This window comes from Quercus suber, unplaced genomic scaffold (assembly GCF_002906115.3).
Source record: "Quercus suber isolate HL8 unplaced genomic scaffold, Cork oak 2.0 scaffold_717, whole genome shotgun sequence".
Lineage (NCBI taxonomy): Eukaryota > Viridiplantae > Streptophyta > Magnoliopsida > Fagales > Fagaceae > Quercus > Quercus suber.
The window spans coordinates 80,751-104,652 of NW_027070158.1; the positions used below are offsets into that span (position 1 = coordinate 80,751).

General features: G+C 33.2%; 1 protein-coding gene and 1 long non-coding RNA gene across 2 annotated transcripts; one reads left to right on the plus strand and one right to left on the minus strand.

The window, feature by feature from the left end:
• Positions 1-8,728: 8,728 nt before the first annotated feature.
• On the minus strand, positions 8,729-15,162 carry LOC111993948 (double-stranded RNA-binding protein 4). The gene is made up of 6 exons (XM_024025791.2): positions 14,847-15,162; positions 11,368-11,639; positions 10,287-10,497; positions 9,697-10,069; positions 9,184-9,213; positions 8,729-9,060 (listed from the first exon to the last, which is right to left on the minus strand). Exons 1-6 carry the CDS (start codon positions 14,965-14,967, stop codon positions 9,006-9,008), a joined length of 1,062 nt encoding a protein of 353 aa, XP_023881559.1. The 5' UTR covers positions 14,968-15,162; the 3' UTR covers positions 8,729-9,005.
• Positions 15,163-21,087: 5,925 nt separating this feature from the next.
• On the plus strand, positions 21,088-21,843 carry LOC136061423 (uncharacterized). Its single transcript, XR_010626232.1, has 3 exons — positions 21,088-21,222; positions 21,324-21,489; positions 21,598-21,843. It is a non-coding gene; the product is annotated as an uncharacterized LOC136061423 (long non-coding RNA).
• The last annotated feature ends 2,059 nt before the right edge of the window (positions 21,844-23,902 follow it).

Sequence of the window (23,902 nt, forward strand, 5' to 3'; positions counted from 1 at the left end):
CCTAATTTAGTAATTCTCTCTTTCATCAAAACTTGACGTTGAAATGTCATAGTCTTGACTGACATTTGGCTGTCTGTATGGGCCCCACAATATTTTTTTTTTCTATTTTTTGAAGGAAACTTGATTTAAAATATTACTAGCTTTTATTAGACAGTCAATAGTGTTTCACAACTTGATTTGGATTGGCTAAATATTTTGATCAATATTTTGATCTAGCCTGCTTTTGATAAAAATTAAAAATTCAACTTATTTTATTATTCAGTTTATTTTTATTATTATTTATAATCTCACTACATTTTTTAGTATTATTTATAGATCTCACGGTACTAAACAGATCTCAAACTATGGTCTGTTTGGGTATCCAAAACAAGCTAAAGAAAAATGAATGAAACGTGAGTTTTTTTTTTTTTTTTTTGGGTATGTTTCTTTTTGAAGACAAGCAAATAAGAAATTGAATGTGTTGGATACACTTGATTAAACACTCCAATTTCACAGAGAGAGAGAGAGATCTTTCAAAAATCAAAATTTCACCATAAAAATATTGTAATGCAATATTTTATGTTATCTTAATTAGTGGGTATTTTGTCAGCAATTAATCTGTTTGTTGTGAATTTTAAGTCGAGCCAAATGAGCTGATACAAGCATAACATACTCAATGCGTCACCAATCTCCTTAGATTTTGAAGAAACAACACAAATTAGCTTTGGTGGGAAAAGAACCAAATTGTACAGATTATCTCACACAGATTTATTCATTGTATGTAGAATTGCTGCGGGTAGGTAAGAAAGTATTAAGTTCTTCACAGTAGCTTTTTTGAATATTTCAACCACATCTTTCATCTTTGTAGAGAAGCTGACTGAGTGCAATGACCCAGGTTGCCTTAGTTATTAATTCTGGTATCTCATTCCTGTTAACCTTGATTTGATTTGTATTGAAATTTGAAATTGAAAATCGACATGTTAGAAAGAATTTTTAGTCATATTATATACTTGAAGTTCCACTTGCTAGATGATTACTAATAATAAGTTATCAAGAAAAAAAAATTAGTTACCTTAGTCTAAAACTGATTATATGTAAACTGAAAATATTATTTCCAAAATACTAATCAAAATTATTCAAGAAAAATGGCCTCTCAAGAGTCTCAACTTTTTTCCTATATGTTCACTTACAATAATTTATACTGGTAGGATTGATTTTAGTATTTAAAACTGAAAATATTACTCCCAAAATACTAATAATAAAAAAATTTAGCTTATTCAGTTATTCTGGTATTTTGTATATTATATGGAGCTAGTAGAGTATGTACCACGTAGAGTGTAGACACAAGCACACGTAGCTATACATTAATCTCAACACTTTGCTCTCCCACGGTAGAAAATTTATTTAGGCAAAAAATCTCGTATATTTATGTTTCTCAATAAATCCTAAGAATTGATTCTCGATAAAATTATCTCTTGAAATGTCAAATATTCTCTGCCAATTTTATATTTATAGCTTACTTTTTTTTTTTTCTTTTTTAACTTTCTACTATTTAATTACTCCTATTTGTTATTCGACCAGCAAATAACAATAATTAATGTTCATTATTGCTGTTAGTTTGGCATAAAAAATGGGAAATGAAATACGTGTCAACCAATAGATACACATACATATGTAAGACACTAAGATTGTACCATGTGACTCTCATCAATAATACATATAATATACGTACGCTAGATGCAAAATTCCGAGACACTTGGCTCCACACCAAGGTTTTCTTAATTTCTAGCATTTGTAAAAGTTGTACCAAACTTTCTTTAATTAGAAGGAAGAAACCATTACAATATGTACAACAATGGAAGTCAAAGTTACCACAAGGATATATATTATGAACATGTGGCACTGTTTTATTAAATCTGCAGTATTACTCAATAGTTTTGTCCGGTTATCATGAAACACATGCAATTCCCATGCTATATGATTCATGATTTCACTTATAAATAAATAAAATTATATGTTATTGCAATAAACAATTTAAGAAGCACGATTAAATAAGCTAAAAAAATCAGAATTTAGGCAAGTGTAAACATGATGATACTCTTCCTAAAACTTTTTAGGACTTTAGGACTTGATTAAACGAGTACTACACCAAACCGTTGAACAAAATTCTCAAGCTGTATGTATTTTGAACGCAATCTGATAAAGTTAAATAATAGTAGTATTACATAAGCAAGAAAATTGGTAATGGGGAGCATATTTTAAAAATATATACATAGAACATGTGTGGGTGGCTGGTCTTTATTGCTTTTTTAACTAACTTTGGAGCTTAATGTGTCTGCTAATTATCAGTCAAGTTCCCATGCCACCAAACAGAACTTTAAGCTAAAATATTATTAAAAAAAGCATTCAAATCTCTTTCAAAATAACATGATTACATCAAGGAAGAAGAATTTGTAATAGGGAACATGTTACAGTATGAGTATTAATTTGATTATTGCATTTGAACGTCACTTTGGGATTTGTCTATAGTGACCATCAAACATGTTTAATTATGTGCAATTCAACAAAAATCTTCTGCAAAATCTTTTTTTTTTTTTTTTTTTTGAGAGATTACGTGTGATTGACATGCATGTATAAATGTGGTTTACAATTATGGAAAAAAAGTTAATATAAAATCAGGCTAAACTAGGCAAGTGTCCATACAGCCGTTACTATATTGAGAAATTAGATCTACTTTTAAGTCTTACCAAATTAATTAATAGTTATCATTGCTTGTAGTTGTAGATAACAAGATTATAAAAGCCAAAAAAATCACTGTGCACCATTGGTACGGTAATCATTTTACAAATATAAATACTTGTGAGGTGTAAGGTAAGGGCAGGGTTCAAGTTTCCAAGAAAGAGTTTCACACATATAACATTTAGATTATACTAGAATAAAATTTTATCTTGTACCAAAAACCAAAAAACCAAAAAAAAATGGGACTACAGGCTACTAGCTGCATAAAACAATACCACAATCATACCTTTTGATTGTGACCTAAATCCAAGCTAGTTAATTATTATGTTCACCTAAGTAAAGTTTTTATCTAGTACTCTAATGTATTGATAAAACTTGAGAGGAACACGTGGACATTTTTAAACTCATGTTGTGTTATGTCATATTTAGTCCACAATGATGCACTGCACAGCATGCCAAACTCTTTGTACCCCCACAAGTTGAAGTTATTTTTAAAATGAATAAGTTGTCCTAAATGGAAACGAAAAACACAAAAAAAGAACCCAAACTACAGCTATGAAGATTAATGTTGACTCTAATTTAAGAAACATCTGTTCAAATCAATTTTGGTCGCCTTCGAATAGTGAGGTGTCTTGAACAAAAACGTGTTTTCTTTACATAGTGATCTTGACCAAGAAGCTTGCAGTGACAACAGTATATATTCATACTAGCTTTTATGGAAAAGCTCATGTACTTCGCTTGAGAAATGCAACTTTGAACAACAGGTTAGCAAAGTTATGTTATGTCTTTAGAAGAGTGATAGCTTTTTAAGAAGAATGCACTTCAATGATTGGAAAATAATGTTCATTTGGACTAAATGGTATCAACCACATATCCTTGCTGCAAAAAATCTCTTCTCTAGTAGAAAATAATTTTACTGTGAAATCAGCCCAACATAATTCTTATTTCGTTGAATTAAAACATATCTGTTTGTCCCATTTAGAAATGGAAAAATATAAATTGGAATTATAAGACATTAGAAATGAAAGACATTCTCCATATTCCACATCCGCTTTTTCTTGTCTCAACAATGGACAATGATGTTCTAATGTTAGTCATATCATATAAAAGAGAAAAAGCTTTCCAATTATTGTGCTATTATTGGGGGGTGTGGAAAAAAGATCAAAGTCACATCAGAAATTCTAGAATTTTCAAAATGGTAAAAGAGCAATTGATACACCTTTACTAGTGCTGTAAACTTGGCCTTTCATAGCAGTGACTAAGCAACTGGACCTTAGTCTTCTAGGTCTGGACCAAGCAAAAGGATGTGGGAGTAGACAATTAATGGGGTTCTCATACTCTCATAGGCCGTGGCTAGCAAAATCATGCATTTCTACCCAATGTTAGTGCTGTATACACGGAAACTTTTGTGTATACATTTGGATTTTGGACCATATATAATCCAGAACTTTAGACTATCTAACAGGTAGAAGAAGACAGACATTCAGTCTCCAAGCTAGCTAACTCTATCAATTACCATTTCTCGAACCCCTAAAATGAGAAAGTATCACTTTTAATCAAATGAGGGAATTGTTTTTCATGTATAATATTTTCCTTCATTCTTGATATTTGGTTCATATTTTCAAGCCATCTGTTTCAAAGATAACCTAAAATATGTTTTATTACGTATGTTTCAGGTCACTGTTTTGACTTTGATTCAAGCATGGTAGCTTTTGCGAGGAGCTCAATGATTTGTCTTCTAGAGATATCACAAAAACCCTACTTCTTTCATTGCATTTTTCTTTTTGTAGTGTACTTTTGTTCCATGTTCAATAATTCGATATTGAGGGCCTGCCTTGCCATAAGAGGATGCAGCAGTCCCTTGACAAGTTTATTTTCATTAATTTTTTTTTTTTTTTTGGGGGTCAACATTGGATCATATTGTTTCAATAGTAAGTTGTGTAAAAGAATTTTTGTATTTAGAAAATGAGAGGTTTGATGGTGAAAATAAGTTAAAATTTAATCTTAAATAGTACTAGTCAAGACATTATATTTGATATAACTTTATGTTGAATTGAGACTATTTCATTCTAGCTCCAAATTACTTTGTGATGTAAATTAGGTTGAACCCAATTGATTTGGTCCGTCAATTAATTAATTTGACCATTTAAGTGTATATTTGGTACAGCTTATTTTTCAGACTTTTGAAAATGAGCTGTTAAAAAAAAAATTACCTAGAAAAAAAGAAGTAAAACCTGTAAAAAAATTATAAAAATAAAGTAGGGATTGGAAACATGTTACGAAACAGACACTTGTAAACATGATTGTCTACCTATGAAATTGACAATCAGACATATTGCTAGAAATTTGCTATACACGTTTGTCTACCAGTTCAATCATTTTATAGCACTTGTAGGAAATTTTTACAAAAGTGAATAAGTTATGCAAAAAGTTTTAAAGATTAAAGAAAAGAGGGAGGTTACAATTTATCCACGTGGTATTGCCCTATTGTGTTGTATTTGTAGTGATTGAATTTTTTTTTTTTTTTTTAACTACTAAAAGGTGTGATGATGAAGCAAAACCATCAGTGGGTGAGTTGTATTTGGAATATTACGCAAAATTAATTCATTTGAATAGAACTTTAACAATTTCATTTTAATCTAAACCTTTAAGGATCAAATATAGAAATTAAAAGTTTTTTTTATAAATAAATTGTTGTAGGACCAAATCTCATTGGGTAAATTGTGATTAAAAAGAAAAATAAATAAACCATTTTCGAAATCATAAGTGCCATTTTATAAATGAAATTATTTTACACATCCTACACTAACATCCAAAATATGAAGGTTTAAAAAAAGAGACATGAAAATAAAAGATACATCCTACAAATAAGACTATAAAATAAACAAAGTTGCTTATGAACAATTTACGATTAGTTAATTAAGGAAAAAGCATATTTATATACGTTTATTTAATGAAGAAGTCAATCACATATATAATATTATGATCATGAACAATCTTGTGGTATAATGCTCAATTGAAGCATATAGAATATTGTATGTTTATTGTATATAGAATATTATATAGAATAATGCGCACACGCGCGCACACACACACACACATATATATATATATATATATATAACTTATATAGATTCTATACTAGATTGTGTAAACTTGTAAATAAGTTTATGAGATGTCAAACTATAATTTGTATTTTATTATTAATATAAAATTTCATTTTTGTAATTATATATAAATTTTAACAAAACAATATTTGTGAATCTAAATTTTATCAGTTCATAAACAAACACCATTTTATCTAATTAAATCAACTAATATAATTTCAACTAAAATTTAGTTATTAATTATTACTATATATTTTTGGAGTAATACATTTTATCTATGTTGTTTATTATATTTGGAAAAACAATAAATTAATTAAGTAGCTTCTAAACAAGTTCAAGTTTGTTCAAATCAAACTTAAATATGTAATCCAACTTAGTGATGAACTCAAATTGACTAATGTTTGAAATAAAATTGAATGAATAATTCTTGAAACTTTAATACTTCAACTTGAAACTAATAAAATCACCCATCTCCTGTTGTTGAAACTAATAAAATAAGAACTCGGTTCAGTTGATTTATAGCCCTTCTTGTAAAATGCTCTGTTTGTTTTGGCATTAACGTTTTCTGGAAAATGATTAATTTTTCAAAGAGCATTTTCTAGAAAACTATCTCATTTTCTGGTGTTTGGTAACAACCTTGAAAATGGGTTTGAGAATGTTTTCTGGTGTTTGGTATTCACAGTTTTTATAACATTTCTTGTATAATTTAAAACATATATAATATGTGTATTGTGTAAACCCACCTAATGTAATCAATATAAATAAACAAATAAATAACCAAGAATGAATTTGGTTTTTAAACTCAAATTTTGACAACGGGTACAATCAAAATTACCTATCCAATTTTCATAATCTCAAATACTCATCTTACTCATGTATATGAACAGTAACGTACATCATATATATGTATATATATATATATAAACCATACTTCTCATAATTCAAAATAATCATTATAACCTTAAGTTCTATTTTAAATAGATCAAAATGCCATATAGGCCAAATAATTTTACTGGCAAACTAATCCGGTACAAATAATATGATAAATATACCAAAAATTGTTATAGAATCGTTGACCGATTTGTGAGGAGAAAAAATAAAAATAAAAACCTTATTAAAAAATGGTGTTATAGAGGGGAGAAGAAATGGTGAGAAAAAAGAGAAGAGAGGTAAATAGAGAGAGAATCTATGTGAAGAGAAAAGGCCAGAAGGGATGATAGTGAGAGTGTGAGACGAGAGAAAAAACAAAGGGAGGAGAAGAAGTGAGAGACTTTATTGTGAGAAAGGCTGAATGAGCGAAAAAAAAATATTTTTTCTAGGTCAGAAGAAGATAATATTTATAGGAGCTATGCACTGTGTGAGAGAGAGATTGTTTTCCATTTTTTTTTTTTTTTTTTTGGGGAAAACAACCTATAGAAAATAAGCCTCATTTTTATAAAAGTTTTCCGTTGACTTTTTCTATTGATCTGGGGAAAACAACCTATAGAAAATAAGCCTCATTTTTATAAAAGTTTTCCGTTGACTTTTTCTATTGATCAATCTTTTTTTATGCTATCTAACACTAAGAAATGTGAAAAACTATCCTTATAGAAAGTTTTCCAAAGAAACAAACAAAAAAAAGAGACATCTTTTAGCTTTACTTATTGCAATTGTATTCGTATCATGCGTCTCTGCCTCACTAGGCCCTTTCGGCCCAAATATTAAACCTGCTTGAGGCCTAAACTCTAAGCTTCTTCTCCAAAGTCCATAATTTCTAACCAAAAAGGCTCCGATCCAAAGTCCACAATTCCTAACCAAAAAGAATCCGATCCATAGCCAATCTCTATTACTTTTTTTTTTTTTGAGCTTTTAGCTCTAAAAAATGGAATTGTTATTGAAGATATGCATATTTTAGGATTTAGATCCAGGCAATAGCCTTACCAATTACCACTGGTTGTGAAATGCAAAAATTAATTTCGTAAAAAATAAAAAAGATAAAAACGTAATAAAAAGGTAAAATGTTTTAAATAAATTTCCACTACACTGGATCCAAATTCCATATTTTCAGTTATTACTATTAATGAATCTCATGCTATGAATTTCAAAAGCACTTCATTTTCATTCCAGTTCTACTTCAAGCTAGTTCTGAGTTCTGACTTAGTCACATGGGCTGGAGACTAAGGGCCGTTTTGTTCATTTTGTTTAAACAACAATTTGTGTCTAAACAATATTATACGTATTTCTAGAAACAACGCTATTAAAACAATATTACCAAACGGACCCTAAATTTCATATGACCATTTTCAGGCTTTGTGGCAGCCTTTTGTGTCCATTTCTAGCTTCAACCGCTACAAATTTGGGCTGAAGGAGTCATACCCATTGAAAACAATCTCGAAAGCTACTTAATCCCCCTCAATTTTCTCACCCTTTTTGTCTTTGACAACCATTACCAATGACTGCATAAGCCACCAAGACTTGTGTATATCATGAATAATTGAAGACAAACGTTATCAAGCACTGTGAGGTGCTTGAATAAATAGGAGAAATGGTATAAAACTTACCCAAAAGCGTATAAAACTGACAAAACACCGACATAAAGACAATATCTAATACAAAGTTTGGTGTTAACAGTGCCCGTTGACACAACCCTTGATTTGAATACCACATTTTCTACTTTGTTCCTTGTAAAGAACTGATCTTGATGCATAGAAGCAAGGAATTTGATAATTCTTAACTACACTCAGACAAGATAATTCAAACACAATGCAAATAAAAAAATTGCAGCATTATGTGTAACTGATTTCCGACTTAAATAAGTATATAACCTACAATGGTAAAGTTCAAATATTGCAACTTAAATAAGTTTTCTGAATCATGTCAATGTTCAAATGTTGCCCACATAATAAAGAATCATAACATGGAAGTAGCATCAGAAGCATCTCTATGATCATTACCCAAACTGTAATACCTTCTCAATGTTCACTGGGACATGACACAAGAAACAAACAACAAAATAAGCTAGATGACTAATATGTTACCACATGATGTGGCAGGTCATTCATAATAGTAATAGGTAGCAAATAGTTAAGAAGCACATAACAGGGACGGATTAATGTCTTACAAAACCCAATATGAGAGTTTTTGGCTCAACCTAAACTAAATACTTACACAATATATACAAAAAAAGAGCAAGTTTATTTATCAGGCTAATGAACTGGGTGGGGCTTGAGTCATAGGCAAGGCAGCAAGTGACAACCTGCAAAATGTAACAACAAATTAACTTTCAATTAAGTCAATATACACCTATACAAGAACAGCATTATGCTTATATAGCTTTATGCTGCAGGAAGGTATGAAATGGGGAGAGAGAGAAATATGCCTGCCAGCTTCGATGATATCCAGCACACGCCTAGAAGAATGGAGAAAGAGTTAGTGAAGAAAGCTTTTAAAATGAGAAGGATTTTGCTAACTTTTGCAGAACAAGAATTGATATGCAAGATAGACCCTTTTTTTTAATGCAAATATCCTATTTATGACCTTCTAAATGATCATCCAAAGTACCAAGACGTGTTAGTCTAACGGAAACTTAGAACATGAAAATATCTTTTTTTTCCTTACTAAGATGCAAAGAGCTTAAATTAGCTTTATGGCTAATCAACAACAGCATGATGTGGAAATTATTAATAGCAACAAGAAAGTTACAGAGATCCAATTAAGGTATTTAACCATAAAGCAACTTAATGAAATTTACCAAATACCCTATATATATATATATACATACATACATATATATATATATAGAAGAGAGAGAGAGAGAGAGAGAGAGAGAATAAAAATTAAAAAGAGACAGCCAGGAAGCACAGCCAATATGAAAAGAGAGACTAAAACTTACTGAGCGTCAGACTGCAATTTCTTATCAGCTTCTTCCTGATTTTTTTGGCGCTTCTTTGAGGAACTTGGACCCACAACTGAAGGCTCTGGTAAATCAGCAGGCACAAATCCACTTTGTAAATTGACTGCTTGAGATGAGGGTTGTGCACTGATCAATTGAGTTGATAGTTTAGGTGGTGGTACTTTGAGTTCAGTGCAAAATTGTGTTCTTGAGGAAGCCCCTGGAATTGCAACTTCCATGGCAGGTATGCTAGGACTTTGGGGTACAGCACTGATATTGGCATTGCTTCTATCCTTGACTTTTTGCAATGCAGCATAGAGTTTGCCTTTAGACTTAATAATTTCAGAAAGAATTATTCCTGATCCAGACTTACCTGCATTATATCTTCAATTAGTTACTCATGCCAAGAGTCTTGTGACTCAACTAATACCTCCCGCTGCTCCCAACAGAGACATCTAGGATTCAAATCGCCCCACCCATAGCTATCATTTTTTTTTTTTTTTTTAAATTTGCTATTCACACAAAGTATAGAACACACATGGCATAAATAGATTTAAAACAACTTCATAATAATCATAGAGCAAAGATACCCAAATGGGAGAGAATGACAGCGCGTGCTGCCAATTGTTCAGCTTCCTTCTTGTTTCTACCAGGTTCACCGTTATAACATACACCATCGAAAACCAAAGAAGATATGAAAACTGGAGGCAACCCTTCTGTTTGAACAGTATTGTAAATAGGCTTTTGCAGATTCATCTTGACAGCAAACTCGTTAAGGATAGACTTGCAAAATACCGTATTCTGGAAAATAACCATAAAAAGGTTAATTTAAATGAAAAGATATTGGACAATCTTTGAAGCAATAAGAGAAGATCTAATATGTCAAACATACATAAATGAATGAACCTAATTCTCAGTAAACTGAGCCTAAATAATATTTATAAGCACATTAACATTACACTTCATATCTGCATTCATCATTCATTATTCCTTACATTCACATACCTAAAAAGTAAAGTACAAGTTTCATAATTAGATGAGCTACAAATATAAAGTGATGTATTGACATTATTTCAACCCCTACCATTCTTCTTACAAAGAAACACATAAATCTCAATGCCTTGGGAAAAAGCATTGCACCTAAGAGAACATATATAAATCACTTGATAAGTGAAATCTAAATTGGGAAAACTATCCATTTTCTCCAACAATAACACACTTGCCGGCTTGTCATTTAGAAACTAACTAGCTTATCAATAACCATACAAACATTAACATATAGTAACAAAACAATTATCTCAGATGTCAAAGCAAAATAACATGCACATGGTTGTACCTTCAATATAGCAATGCAACCACAATAGAAGACTTCATATTTTTTATAAGCATCTTTAAGCCTTACGATCTAACTTGAATATTTATTATCCATATTGAATTACTGATACTCAAAATTAATCCACCTAGAAAAGATGGAACCTACATATTTATGTTCTAAAAGTTCACCAAAACTTTATTGTAATAGAATATTCCACACTTATATGCATCTTTCAACCTCACACTTTAGTCTTCTTTCAACCTCCAAAAAGATAATCTCCCAACCTTTGAAAAAAAATTACAAGTTTCACCTTCCAAAGTTCTAAATTTACAAATTACAATCATGATGTAACATACCTCACAAATGAGTGGAGTCAGTGGACATCTTTCATCCTTTATCTTCTTTGAAATGTGCTCCAGTGCAAGTTTGGAAACATCTTGTTCAGCTATTTTTCGTTGTAAAAAAGTGTTTGAAGAGGTATAAATCTGTCCATCCACTACCACCGTTGACCTAAACTTAGGTGCATGCTGTGATCCTTCATTTACAGTTTTATACATTGGCAGCTGAATGGCCGACCTTTGCGCGTATTCCTGTAGACGGTTCTTGTACATCAACTGTTCTGGAAGGCCTAAACAAATTCCATCCACAAAAGTTTCAAAGAATACTTCTCCACAACAACTAGCAAAAAAGATTCAAGCAAAATGTTGCTCATCTTACATTTTATACATAAACATGATGCCACATACATGTAACAATGACAAACAAAAGGATTAAACACAAACCAACAATGAGAAAGCACTTTGAAATATTAAAGCGTAATTTCTAAAGTAACACACATTGCTTAATTACAATCACAGTAGAAGTGAACTAGCCAACAATTCAAACAACAACATCATCATCCTGTACATGAAAAATAAAAGTATCAACAATTTAGAGCCTATTTGAGCAAGTACCTTAAAGCCCTACAAAGAACATTTTATTGTGTGCACTTAACTAAGTTGATCCATCGTATGATGTGGGTTAGTTTGTTGGCACTTATTTGCTACAAATGCCTGGCAAAAAGCAAATATATAAAGCTAAAGCCCATAGAAAGCCCAAGTAGATTCTTAATTGGATTCTCAGTTTTGTGCTACATGTCTCATATAAGTTTTTAAATTTTTGTGCTCGCATTAACACCTAACACAAAAGCCAAGAAGACCACAATATTAAGGTTCATTAGCCTAAGCAAGAACGTCTCGCATGTACACTAAGTTGATCCATCGTATGATGTGGGTTAGTTTGTTGGCACTTATTTGCTACAAATGCCTGGCAAAAAGCAAATATATAAAGCTAAAGCCCATAGAAAGCCCAAGTAGATTCTTAATTGGATTCTCAGTTTTGTGCTACATGTCTCATATAAGTTTTTAAATTTTTGTGCTCGCATTAACACCTAACACAAAAGCCAAGAAGACCACAATATTAAGGTTCATTAGCCTAAGCAAGAACGTCTCACATGTACACTTCTATGGTGGACTCAATAGGTGTGTTTCACTTTCTAAAATCGTAAGACATCTGATATTTCCAAATTTTTCGTAATAAGGCAGAGAGAGAGAGAGAGAGAGAGAGAGAGAGAGAGAGATAGAGAGATCTATTTGTGCAATAAACCAAAAAAATATGAGAGCAAGTAGAGAGAGACGCGAGAATCAATCTGTTTAACTTTAGTGGCGACCACAGGTAACAAGACTAGCAAAGTCCTTCAGAAAAAGGGCATCATCATCCTTCCCCCTCTTTCACGTTCAAGGTTTTTTCTTTTCTTACCCATTCTAAATTTCGTTTTAATACATCACCACCATCAAGCTGCCACCCATAAGAGATGACATCTCCTAGAAACACACAACTGGTAAGAAAACAATAACTCATTAATAATATTATATTAATTGCTTCTTCATAATGTTTTGAAGTGACTCCCCATGCTGGATTTCTTGATCATCCACACAGAGGTTCAGCAATCGTTGTTGTTTCTGAAATTATGTGCATTCATGGATCATGATGTTTTATGGTATGGAGCTTATGTATGTGTGTGCATCCGCTGCAAAAGTGTGAATGTGTGTCTATATATATACACACAGACATACTTTTGCAGCAGATGACAAGTAGAAGAATTATCCACTCTAAAATGCCTGCATGAGAAGGAACTTCAGAGGCTTTACAGCAATGGATCAATTTATCCTCCAAAGAAAAAATGTTAGAATGCTTCTTTCCATCAGCAATGACATTATTTCCAAATTAGTAAGTTATGAATCAATCATTAAATTTTCATGAGCCACACCAGCCTGCTTCTCCACAATTGTGTGTATACCAAAGTGACTTTTTATTTATTTATTTATGAATTGTATACCTCAGTGACTTAATTTGTCTTAAGATATTAAAATTGTAAATCATGCAAGTACCAGTCAAGCATCCAGTTTGTGGATTTTTGGATATGAAGATACCATATGGGCTATATCAAATTGGCATGCTCAATAACCTGTGTGTGGTATTGTTTTCATGCTACCTGATTTTTGTCTTAACAATTTATTTATGAGAGAATTTTCATGTTAGCAAATATCCCAAGTTGTTTTTGATAACTGCATATAACAAGTATGCTTTCTTCTAACATATTACAGCTTTAAACTGTTTGTATTATTCTTGGCACCGATAAGTTATAAGTTCCCTAAACCAAAGTCAAACACTAAAGAACTTCTAAATGATATATAGAAAGGGCAGAGAAAGATTGGGTTGAGGTCCGAATTATGGCAGGACAATCCATGGGAGTCCAATCTCAGGTTCACACCCGAACTAAATTGTGAATATAAATATAATTGAAGGTGAGGGTATTTGGCATCCCAAACTCATCTCAAATGGCCGTATAGTCTATACAAACCAACAATGAAGCACTCAACTATATAAACAAAAAACATCACAATTCCTATTGAACATTTAAACTAAAGCTCTATCAGTCAGTCAGAGCTCTCATCCTCACAACATTTAAAAAATAGAAAGGCTTTTGTTATTATACTAAAGTTGAAGCACAAATTAAATCCATTTTTTTTTTTTTGAGAATCAAAAACTAAATTGGTTAATTGTTGTATAATGTGTCTAATTTAATTTATTTAATTTTGGTGTCAAAAGATCAATTTATAATACTCAGTGCAAAAGCCAAGAAAATTACCACACTCACTTAGATAAGATACTAATCACTATTGTTGAGTGTTTCCGTGCGAAATCACGGGTTACAAGCTAGTTTTACATAAAGATCACATCCCAAGTTTTCATTTTTCCTTTTTCTTTCTAAATTCTCAGAGCCCTCCAAATTGCAAAGCTTAATAAATAAGAACTATTTCCACTATAAAAACAGGAAAGCACCCTTATTTATTATTTTGACATGGAGACCCTTTGGCTGCTCAGTAAATATATGAAACTAAAAAACTCTAAAATTTGTTTAGAGCAGAGAGAACCAGACCAAAAAAAAAAATGTAAAAGCTTAGATCTTTAAGTACCAAGGACAATTTATCAAAACCCAAAAGGGAAAATGCATGAAATACATAAATAAAATCCAAAAAAGTTTATATTTACTTGAAGAAGAGACCCTTTGGTTGCTCACAATAATCATGAAACCAAAAAATTCTAAATTTTGTTTAAAAACTCAGCTTTAATCAAAACCCAAAAAGGAAAATGTATCAAAACAGTCAGAGAACAAGCAAAAGAAGATTTAAAATCTAAGATTTTTAAGTAGCAAGGACTAATTATCAAAACCCACAAAGGAAAATGATTGAAATACATATATATAAAACCAAAAAAAGAAGTTCATACTCACGTGAAGAAGAGGATGGCACTGCAGAAGTAGAGGGACGCTGCTGAGGCTGAAGTGGAGCTGAAAGCTGAGACTCAGGCTCAAGCTTAGACTGAGGAAAAACATTTGAGCGCATTTCCGCCATTTTTTAATCTCACGCAAAGCAAACTCGTTAACAGTGAGAGAGAAAGAGAGAGGACTGTGACTGTGTTTTCAAAAAGATGAGCGCAAAATAAAGAGAAACGATGGAAATGGAGCACAAATGCTTTTTTAGCGTAGAACTCTGAATGTGTGTGTGTGTGTGTGTGTGTGTGTGTTTTTTTTTTTTTTTTTAACTAAAGCGTGGCAATGAATTTAACTACGGCCACATAAAACAAGGGTCTATCTAATCAATTTCATAATTAAATTGAAATAACAAAAGTGGATTGAATGTAATTTTAATTTTCTGCTAGTCAATTGTAGTGGGAGTGGAAGTGGCAGTGGTTTAAGTAATGGAAGTGGTAGCAAAATTGCGGGTTAAGAAATGGTTTAATCTTAACCTGAAAGATTTATCGAAAAAAAAAATCTTAACCTGAAAGGAGCTGATAAAAAGCTTGGTTGAGAAGGTGTTTGGGTTTTTTTTTTTTTTTCTCTTTGGTAAAAAAAAAAATCTTAACCTGAAAGGAGCTGATAAAAAGCTTGGTTGAGAAGGTGTTTTTTTTTTCTCTTTGGTAAAAAAAAAATCTTAACCTGAAAGGAGCTGATAAAAAGCTTGGTTGAGAAGGCGTTTGGGTTTTTTTTTTCCTCTTTGGTATTATTATGTGCATGTTTGGATGTTGCTTGAGTTTGGTTCAGTTTTTTAAAATTAGGCTTTTTTTTTAAGTACAATATAAAATTGGACTTTTTGAAAAAACTGAGTATTTGGTAAAAACTGGTAAAAAGAACTTTTTTTTTTAACTGAATGTTTGACTAGCACTTATAAAAATAATGGTTTGAGTGATAAATTACCAAAATGAACAATGTATATATAAGGGAGTTTATTTCATTTTTAAATCAAATACTTCATAATATTTACTCAAAAAAAAAAAAAACTACTTCATAATAATAATAATAATAAATATATTATTGTCATAATTATTTGTTATTACTATTACTATTATTGGTATTATTTTAATAATGTTAGTTTTTTTAGCATCAATCGTTTGTCATTCTAAAATTTTTGAACAAAGTATGTTATCTTACTTACTTTAATAATGTTATTTATTTTTAATAATATCAATATCACTATTTTAATAATATTTTTGTCTTATTGAATATGGTGTTATCTGTTCTGGCATGATGGTCTGAAGGGGTTTCAAAGGGTAAAGTTGGGTTTTTAATAAAACAAGTGGGCAATTTGGTAATTGAACCAACAATTTCTGAAAGTTGAAGTGGTTTTTTTGCAAAAACTGGCCAAAGGTCCTTTGGCTTTTTAAGGGTCTTGTACTTTTTGAAAAAACAACTTTCTTGCTAAAGCAGCTTTTTAATACCCACCAAACACCTAACATTTTGAACTTTGAAGTAAAAAGTGTTTTTTGCCAACTGAAAGTGCAAACAAAAGGGCATGAAAATTGAAAGTTTTCAGCGTTAAGCATTTTTAGTGGGTCGCGTGCACTATTTACAGGACCCTGCAAATACTTTTTTCAGCAAAAACAATTTCAAAATTGGGTCTCACAATACTATTCACATATTTAAAAATTATTTTGGTACAATATTTTCAGTTTTTAACAATAAGCGATATCTAAACAGACCCATATGTGGTTGAAAATCCATCCATACATTCAAATGTGTTGGGCCTTTGGGGTGTTGCATACAAAGGCTTTCCTTGTATGCCATGCCCAATTTTTCTGTCATCTAGCTTCCACTAAGGTTACGCATCTTGGGTTTTAGGTTCTGTAAAAACATGTGAAATTTAAAGGTATGTGTATTAATATCTTTGTATTCAAAAAAAAAAAAAAAAAAAACTTGGTCAACTTTATTCAATATCTTTTTATAGACAAAATTTAAATACAGTACCTTAGATACTGTTCTTTAAATACCCCTTTAAATTTTTTTGACATCTGTCTAATTAAATAAGTCAACTAATAGACATTAATACCATCTCTTTTCTATTTTCTTTTTCTTTCTTTTTCTTTTTCTTTTTTCACCGTCTCCTTCCGCAAGAAACCTAATAGCTTCATAACTCTCATACTTGAGACTTCTCACGCACAATCTCAGAAGAACCCAGGTGGCTATTAGGATTCTTAATCAAAATCAAGAAAAGAAGGACAAAGAGGTTGGTTTGTGCGCCTCATATCATCAACAAAACTCTTGGATTTCTCATGCACAGTCTCAGAAGATCTCGTTGGCTTTTGTAAATCAGCAAACTTTCAATAGTAGCAGGCTTCTCACACTCTGAAATTTCTTATTGAAATCAAGCAAAGAAGGATTAAGGGGCAATTTTCTTCATTAATTCCATTATTTTCATTATAAAACAAGTTGATATGTGAAAGCTCAAGAATGTGTTGAAAACACAAGAGCTGTTTAAACTCCCAAAATAAAGTTACGGCTTGGTTGATTTTACACTAACTTAATACTAAGTGCGGAATAATGTAAACAAAAGTGTATAAGCAAGACAACTACTCTAATCCATATTTAAAGCAACACAGCAGTAAAAATGAAATAAACAAAAGTAAGGAAGAGAAATGCAAACACAGATAATACTGAGATATGTTATTGAAGAGGTAATCGAATAACTCGGTGAAAAACCTCTCAGCCGCCTTCCAAGCGAAAATCGATCCACTAGACAATCAGTTGGGATACATGAGTTAGCAAGAGACCCTCAAAGCCTAATCTACCCGATGTACCTAAGCCCTCCAAGCTCCTACTCCAACAGGACTTCTCGGAACCGTGTTTTGTCTAGCTTTCCGGATCCCGCAATACACCCGATTGCATCCACCAAGCCTTACTGGCTTCTTTTGGCAAATCCCTAAAACTTCCTAAGCTCCAAAAAACTCTCCACACTCTAAATAGGTGTGGGTTGTGTTTGTGTATAAATCTCCTCTCAAGGTATGACAATGGGAGAAAGATGGAGAAAAGGCTACAATGATTTCTCACTAAGGATGAGTAGCTCTCTCTCAAAAGATGGGTGTGTGTGTTGTAGAAAACCTATCCCGGGTTTTTCTCTCTGAATGGCCTCCTTTACATTTGTGGGTAATGAGGGTATATATAGTATGGGTGAAGGGTAAGAAAGTCACATATTAAAATCCTCCAAGCAGAATGTTTTGCGGCTACCTCGCGGGAAGACCTTACTCACAAGACACTCGCGAAAATGACAGTCTGGCACGACTCTTCAGCTTCCAGTCATGAGCTCTTCACATGGCTCTTTCACAGTTTAGCTTCCAGCGAGACACCCGTGAGATCCACTGATTCTTCAGTTAAGCTCGAGTTTTCACCAACTTGATACTAAACCCAATACAATAAAATCCCACAAAATATAAGGAACATAATTAAAGCAAAATACAATACATTTTGTCATGAAATAAAGCCAACATAAAACATAGTTGTAAATCACAACTTTACAATATGTTCCTATGCTTAGTTCACACAAGATCAACAAATGATTGGCCTTGATTCATGAGGTTTTGTTTGTCTCCATTATACCCTTTATTTACATTTGAACTCATCCTATGTGTTTAGCGCCCCACCCCCCCCCCCCAAAAAAAAAAAAAAAACTCATCCTATATGTATAAAAATCAGTTTTGCCCTCTTTAGAATTCTAGGTTCCAAATGATCTGCTCTTTGAAACCTTTATTGAAGCTAGATCTCATTTTCTTTGAGTGTAAAAAGTTGGAGAAGTTGGGGTTCAAGGATTTTCTTGTGGGTTTTATAAATGGGTTTTAACGCAAACGTGAGAAGTTTAATAGATCTGAAAGAGACAATGAACCAGAAAAAAGAGAAGGAAAAAAAAAAAAAAAAAAAAGAGAGATAGAAAAGAAGCAGCGTTAACATTTGTTAGCTAACTTATTTAATTAGACAAATGTTAAAAAATTAAAAGGAGTACCTAAGGTACTGTATCTAAGTTTTGCCATATTTTTATTATATGTGATTTTTGACCAATTTACTTTGGATTACATTTTTTTTTCTTATATCATCCATGCTTGCAAAATTTTAATAGGTTAAAGATCAATAAGTATGTTATCACTTAAATATTTAAATTTTAAATTTTTGTAATCTAAAATTATGCATAAAAAATAAGTTTATGAATTGACGCTCGGTTTGGTTCGATGAAAAACCTTGTGTAAATATAGTTTTTTTGTATTTTCTGTGTTTGGTAGTTGTTGAGATCCAAAATGTTACAAGTATTAAAACCCAAAGCAAATGGGCCCTCAAAAATAAGAAAGGCCCAATTCGTGAGTAGAGACCCATTTAAAATGAGTAAAAGGAAGCTCAAGCCTATGAATGGGCAAGTCCTGGGTCTTAAAGAAGGAAGAAAAAGTAAAAGAAGTTTGGCCCAGCCCTTTTAAGAGGAGCCCCCAAGAAGCCTAGAAAGAGACTGGTCCAGGATACCTTGGAGCTGCCAGAACCAAGGAGAGGATCCTCGGGAAGTGCATCAGATGGGATTTGGACAACTTAGGGAAGTATGCTCGTGGACACAAGGAATGAAGAAAGACATATCCTATCAGCCGCCTACAACTCAGAAGAAAAGTTTTGGAAATAGACGATGACTTAGGAACCAGAACCTGATAAAGGGAAGCTTAGTACCTCAGGAAAAGCAAGAAGATAAACCATGAAAGAAGGTGGTTGGGGATCTTTCAGCTTGACAGGGAGGAATCTACTTATTTGAAGAAAAAGGATGAAGGGTGAGACAGCAAAAAAAGAGGCTTTGAAAAGTCTCTTTAGAAGCCTTAGAACGAGAAATAAAAGTTAGCTCCGTTAGGACCCCTCAAAAGATGAAGGTCAGCTATGAACTTTTTGGAGGGAAACCTCAAAAGAAGGATACAATGAGAAAATAAAGAAAGGACCAGCTACCAATGTTGCTAACACAATATTGGTTTTAGTACTCAGGACAACAAAGGGAGGGAATCAAGACACATCAAAAACCTTAGGAAGGTACTATAAAAGGAAGATCAAGCCATCAGTAAAAGGTACTTAGCAAACATTAATTAGAGCAAAAAAGAGCATTAGAGAGACTCATTAAACTTTAGAAAAATAGAGAGAAGATGAAGACATTGCAAAGGATCCTGTAATAAGTGCTTGAGGGTACACTTGGATTCAAAGATTCAACTCACAAGTCTTGAAAGTCTAGAGAGAGCTATCCAAGTCTATGACTTTTGAACTTATTTTAACCTCATGACTTATTTTAACCTCATGACATATCACAATAAGAAACAAGGTCTAATGTACTTTAAAACTTAATATAATGACATGTCATTCTATTTTATGAGGATCCCTGACATTCTTATTTACATTTTTTTTTATAATTCTTTACCGTTCCTCAGCCATTTATTTTACAATATGTATATGTTTGTATATATGAATGTATATGTGTTGTAGGGCCCATATTTTGCACACAAATTGGTTCGTAATCAGCCCAATGTAATTACAGTGAACCAAGCCCAGTCCACCAACCAACAAATATAATTTTTTGGGAAGCCCAAGATCCTCGTTACCATTTGGGCCTAAGTACTGTCCAAAACAGGAATCCACAGTAGTATTAGAAAAAGTGAGTCAAAGAAAAACTATCTTTAGTCAATATGAAAAGTATGGCTTAGTTTTAGATATTTTTTGTACTTTTTTTTTTTTGGAAAATAATTATATCTCACAGCAAGCTAAATAATGAAAGTTAGGAAATCGTTTTTCAATTCATTTAAAGTAGCTACCAAATATAGGAAAATGAGATAATTTTATATACATAAAAGTTTATTGAAAAATGACTCATTTCTTAGAAAATATTATCGTTGAAACAAACAGAGTGTGAATAATAAATAACTCTTATTGACAAGAAATTTAATGCATGTGTTGAGAACCAATGAATATGAAATCAAGCCGTTAAATTTCAAAATATGTTGTTATATTAAATTTTTCAGCAACAGTTGTAAGATGTAAACTTGTAACCATTTTCTGCATATGTAAGGCCATTTTCTCCCCACACACACACAAATCTCAAGGCCCATTAGGCCCAAGCTCAGCCCAACCCTTATCAACACAACCCTTCAACCCATAGCTTTTTAACCCTGCTTGAGGCCTAAGCCCATAGCTTGCTTCTTTTCCAAGTCCTAAAACTGAAAAAGTGCCATTCCCCAATCTGTGAGTGAGTACTTTTGCTCTGATAAAAAAAAAAATGGAATTTGTTGTTGAAGAAGGCAAGAAGCCTCATGACCAGTGCTCCACTCTCCTTCTGGTGAGATACATATGCTTTTTATTTTTGGTCACCATGAATTTTGTTTTACACTCTTTTAAGTTTTACTTACAAATTTTGCTGGGTTGAATATGTTAAAAAAGCCAGCTTTATCGATTGGGAATGTGGGGCAATTGGCAATGGATCTTATGGTATCGTCAACAAGAGCAGAAAGAATTGGGTTTTTCGATGACCCTTTTCTTCTTCCTTGTGTAGGAAACGATGCCTATGGTCCTCAACCTCAAGGTCAACTCGCTCTTCCTCTTGAAGGTCAGCTTTTTAAAACTAAAAAATATATATAATTTTCAGTACCCAGTAAGTTCCTATTACTTGCTTGTTATGTAACATCGTTTTTTTTTTTTTTGGGTTTTGTTTCAGCTTATGATTCCCCCTCTAATGCACTGACTCTTGTCCAACAAAGGTCCCCGGTTGTTAAGGTTGTCACTCTTGCTTCTTTTTTTGAAATTTTTTGATGCTTTTAATGTTGAGGTTTATGATGATGTTACAAGTTTTTTATGGGATGTTTTTTAGATATGATGGCTGTCAGAAATGTTGTATGGTTGTGACAATGACAACAATTGATTGAATGAGATTGTGATAAGAATGGGATTCCAACTTTAGTAAGCCAACACCAATATACTAATTAGTAATTACTAATACTACTGAGGTTTCTTGTTTTCAAATTTGTTTCTTTGCTTTGAGAAATTTTCCTGTCACTGGCCAATGACCTTTAGATCAAATGGTATTTTCTGGTGTTTTTAACGACATTTAGGGTTTTAATCCTCCCTCCCCCACTTAAAATGTATATATAAAAAAGAAAATAGAAAGTGACCTCTTGCTGATGTTGATACCTGTTGCTAAGAGTAAAACAGTCTTGTTACATGCCAGTGAGTAATGTCATTTTGATATATTGTCGTGTTCATTGTTTGGTTCTGCTGTCAAATTTTTTAAAAGCTACTTAAAGACCTTGTGTAATATTGTTTCTTGAACAAGATGACTGCGGCAAAGACATGTTTCAGATTCAGGTGTTGGTGACCAATGACCTCTAGGTTAAATGGCATTTCCTAGTTAAAATGTATATAAAAAAAAGGAGTTGGTTATCCTACAATCTACATGGTGAAGGTTTTGGTGGGCATCGCCGACTGCGTTCCCTCCAAATACACCACATCAAACACAATGGAACTAAATTCCAAATGTGAGATTAATGCTTCCCCAACCAATTCCACCAGCCAAAAAGAAGATCAGACACCCTACCAGATGGGACCCAAGAAATCCCAAAGCATCTATAGACCTTTCCATAATGAAACAACTTTCACCCAACTTGAGACATCCAGCCTACTACCTAGACCCAACACCTCATTATCCTTGTGCATTTCCATCGACAGGTCCAGCCCCGGAGGAGCAATAGTGGATATCGGATTACAGTCTGTCCAACTCTCCTCCTCACCCAAACAAGCTACTTCTGAGATAGCCCCTCCCTCCTCCATCGAACCCCCCAAGTCAGATATGCCAAAAACTGACTTTGATTCGATCAACGCTAATTTGGCCTGATCAGTCTCAGTAACAACAATCTGCCTGGTGCACTTGTCATCCACCCCTTGAGACAAATGCACTCTACTCCTTCCAGCATTAACCACACCATGTACACCATAATCCACCAACCCAGCACCCAACATTCTATGAAGGGCTGCTGCCAAGAAAAAACCTATAGAAAATGACGTAGCTACCCCATCGGCCTGACCCTGAGGCATTACAGAGTCACCGGAGCTGACCCCTTCACAACCCAACACCATCTGAGTCCCTGTGTGTCCATCGGAGCTAAACCCATCAGATAAACTACAGCCAAGCTCTATCGGAGCCACCCTAAGGTAGAGAGAACCATTCCCAGCCACCATCTGAGGCACCTCGAGACCGTCGGAGTTGAACCCATCCAAGAAGCTACAAACAGCCTCTGTCCGACCCACCGTGAGGCTATCGGAACTGGTCCCAGACACACAACTGCTCTGAACAACCATCGGAGGCACTGCCTGACGATCTGCCACCTCTCTAGTGAGCATCGGGGGCTTGGGTTCATCCAAGGAAGCTTCTGCCGTTGTCTCAGATGACTCGCCCATTTCATGAGAGCTTGGGCTTGAGAAATAAGCTTCGGTCAGCTGAGTAGATCCCGAATCAAGATGGGCCAACTTGGATTTCATACTTAAGCCCACAGTTGGCAATTTAATACTTCTTTCCCGTGAAGCCCACTCAGAATCAGAGCCCACCACAAGAAGTAAGTGGACCCGTGATCCACTAGGGGGACCCACCACGTGCTCCCTCAGTCTGACGCACCTGGACTTCCTCAAACTACCTTTATACTCCACAGGATTTGTATGAACCCGTGACCCTCCTGGAAGACTCAAGATATGCTCTTTTTGATTCCTTTTCACCTAAATAGAAGTCCTCAAGTCACCTTTATAAGAATTCCAAACCACACTCCTTTTTCCTTCCTCGTTCACCTCTACAGTCAAGCCTACTGCAGTCCAGTCAGACTTCCTCAGATCACGTTTTTTTCCATAACGGTTATTATTTCCTGAGTAGTTCTGGTGACACAACTATTTGCACAACTTTGTGCATAGTTGTGTCACCAGAATTTTCCATCATTTCCTACCGTGTTTGTCTTTCTAGATTCAAACTCCTCATTAAT

What these genes read in the sequence shown, in the direction of transcription:
- LOC111993948 (XM_024025791.2), bottom strand. Translation starts at nt 14,967, where the DNA reads ATGGCGGAAATGCGCTCAAATGTTTTTCCTCAGTCTAAGCTTGAGCCT. An exon ending in AGTGCCATCCTCTTCTTCAC is followed by an intron (nt 11,640 to 14,846) that starts GTGAGTATGAAC and finishes GAATTTGTTTAG; the next exon opens with GCCTTCCAGAACAGTTGATG. An exon ending in TGTCATTCTCTCCCATTTGG is followed by an intron (nt 10,070 to 10,286) that starts GTATCTTTGCTC and finishes GATATAATGCAG; the next exon opens with GTAAGTCTGGATCAGGAATA.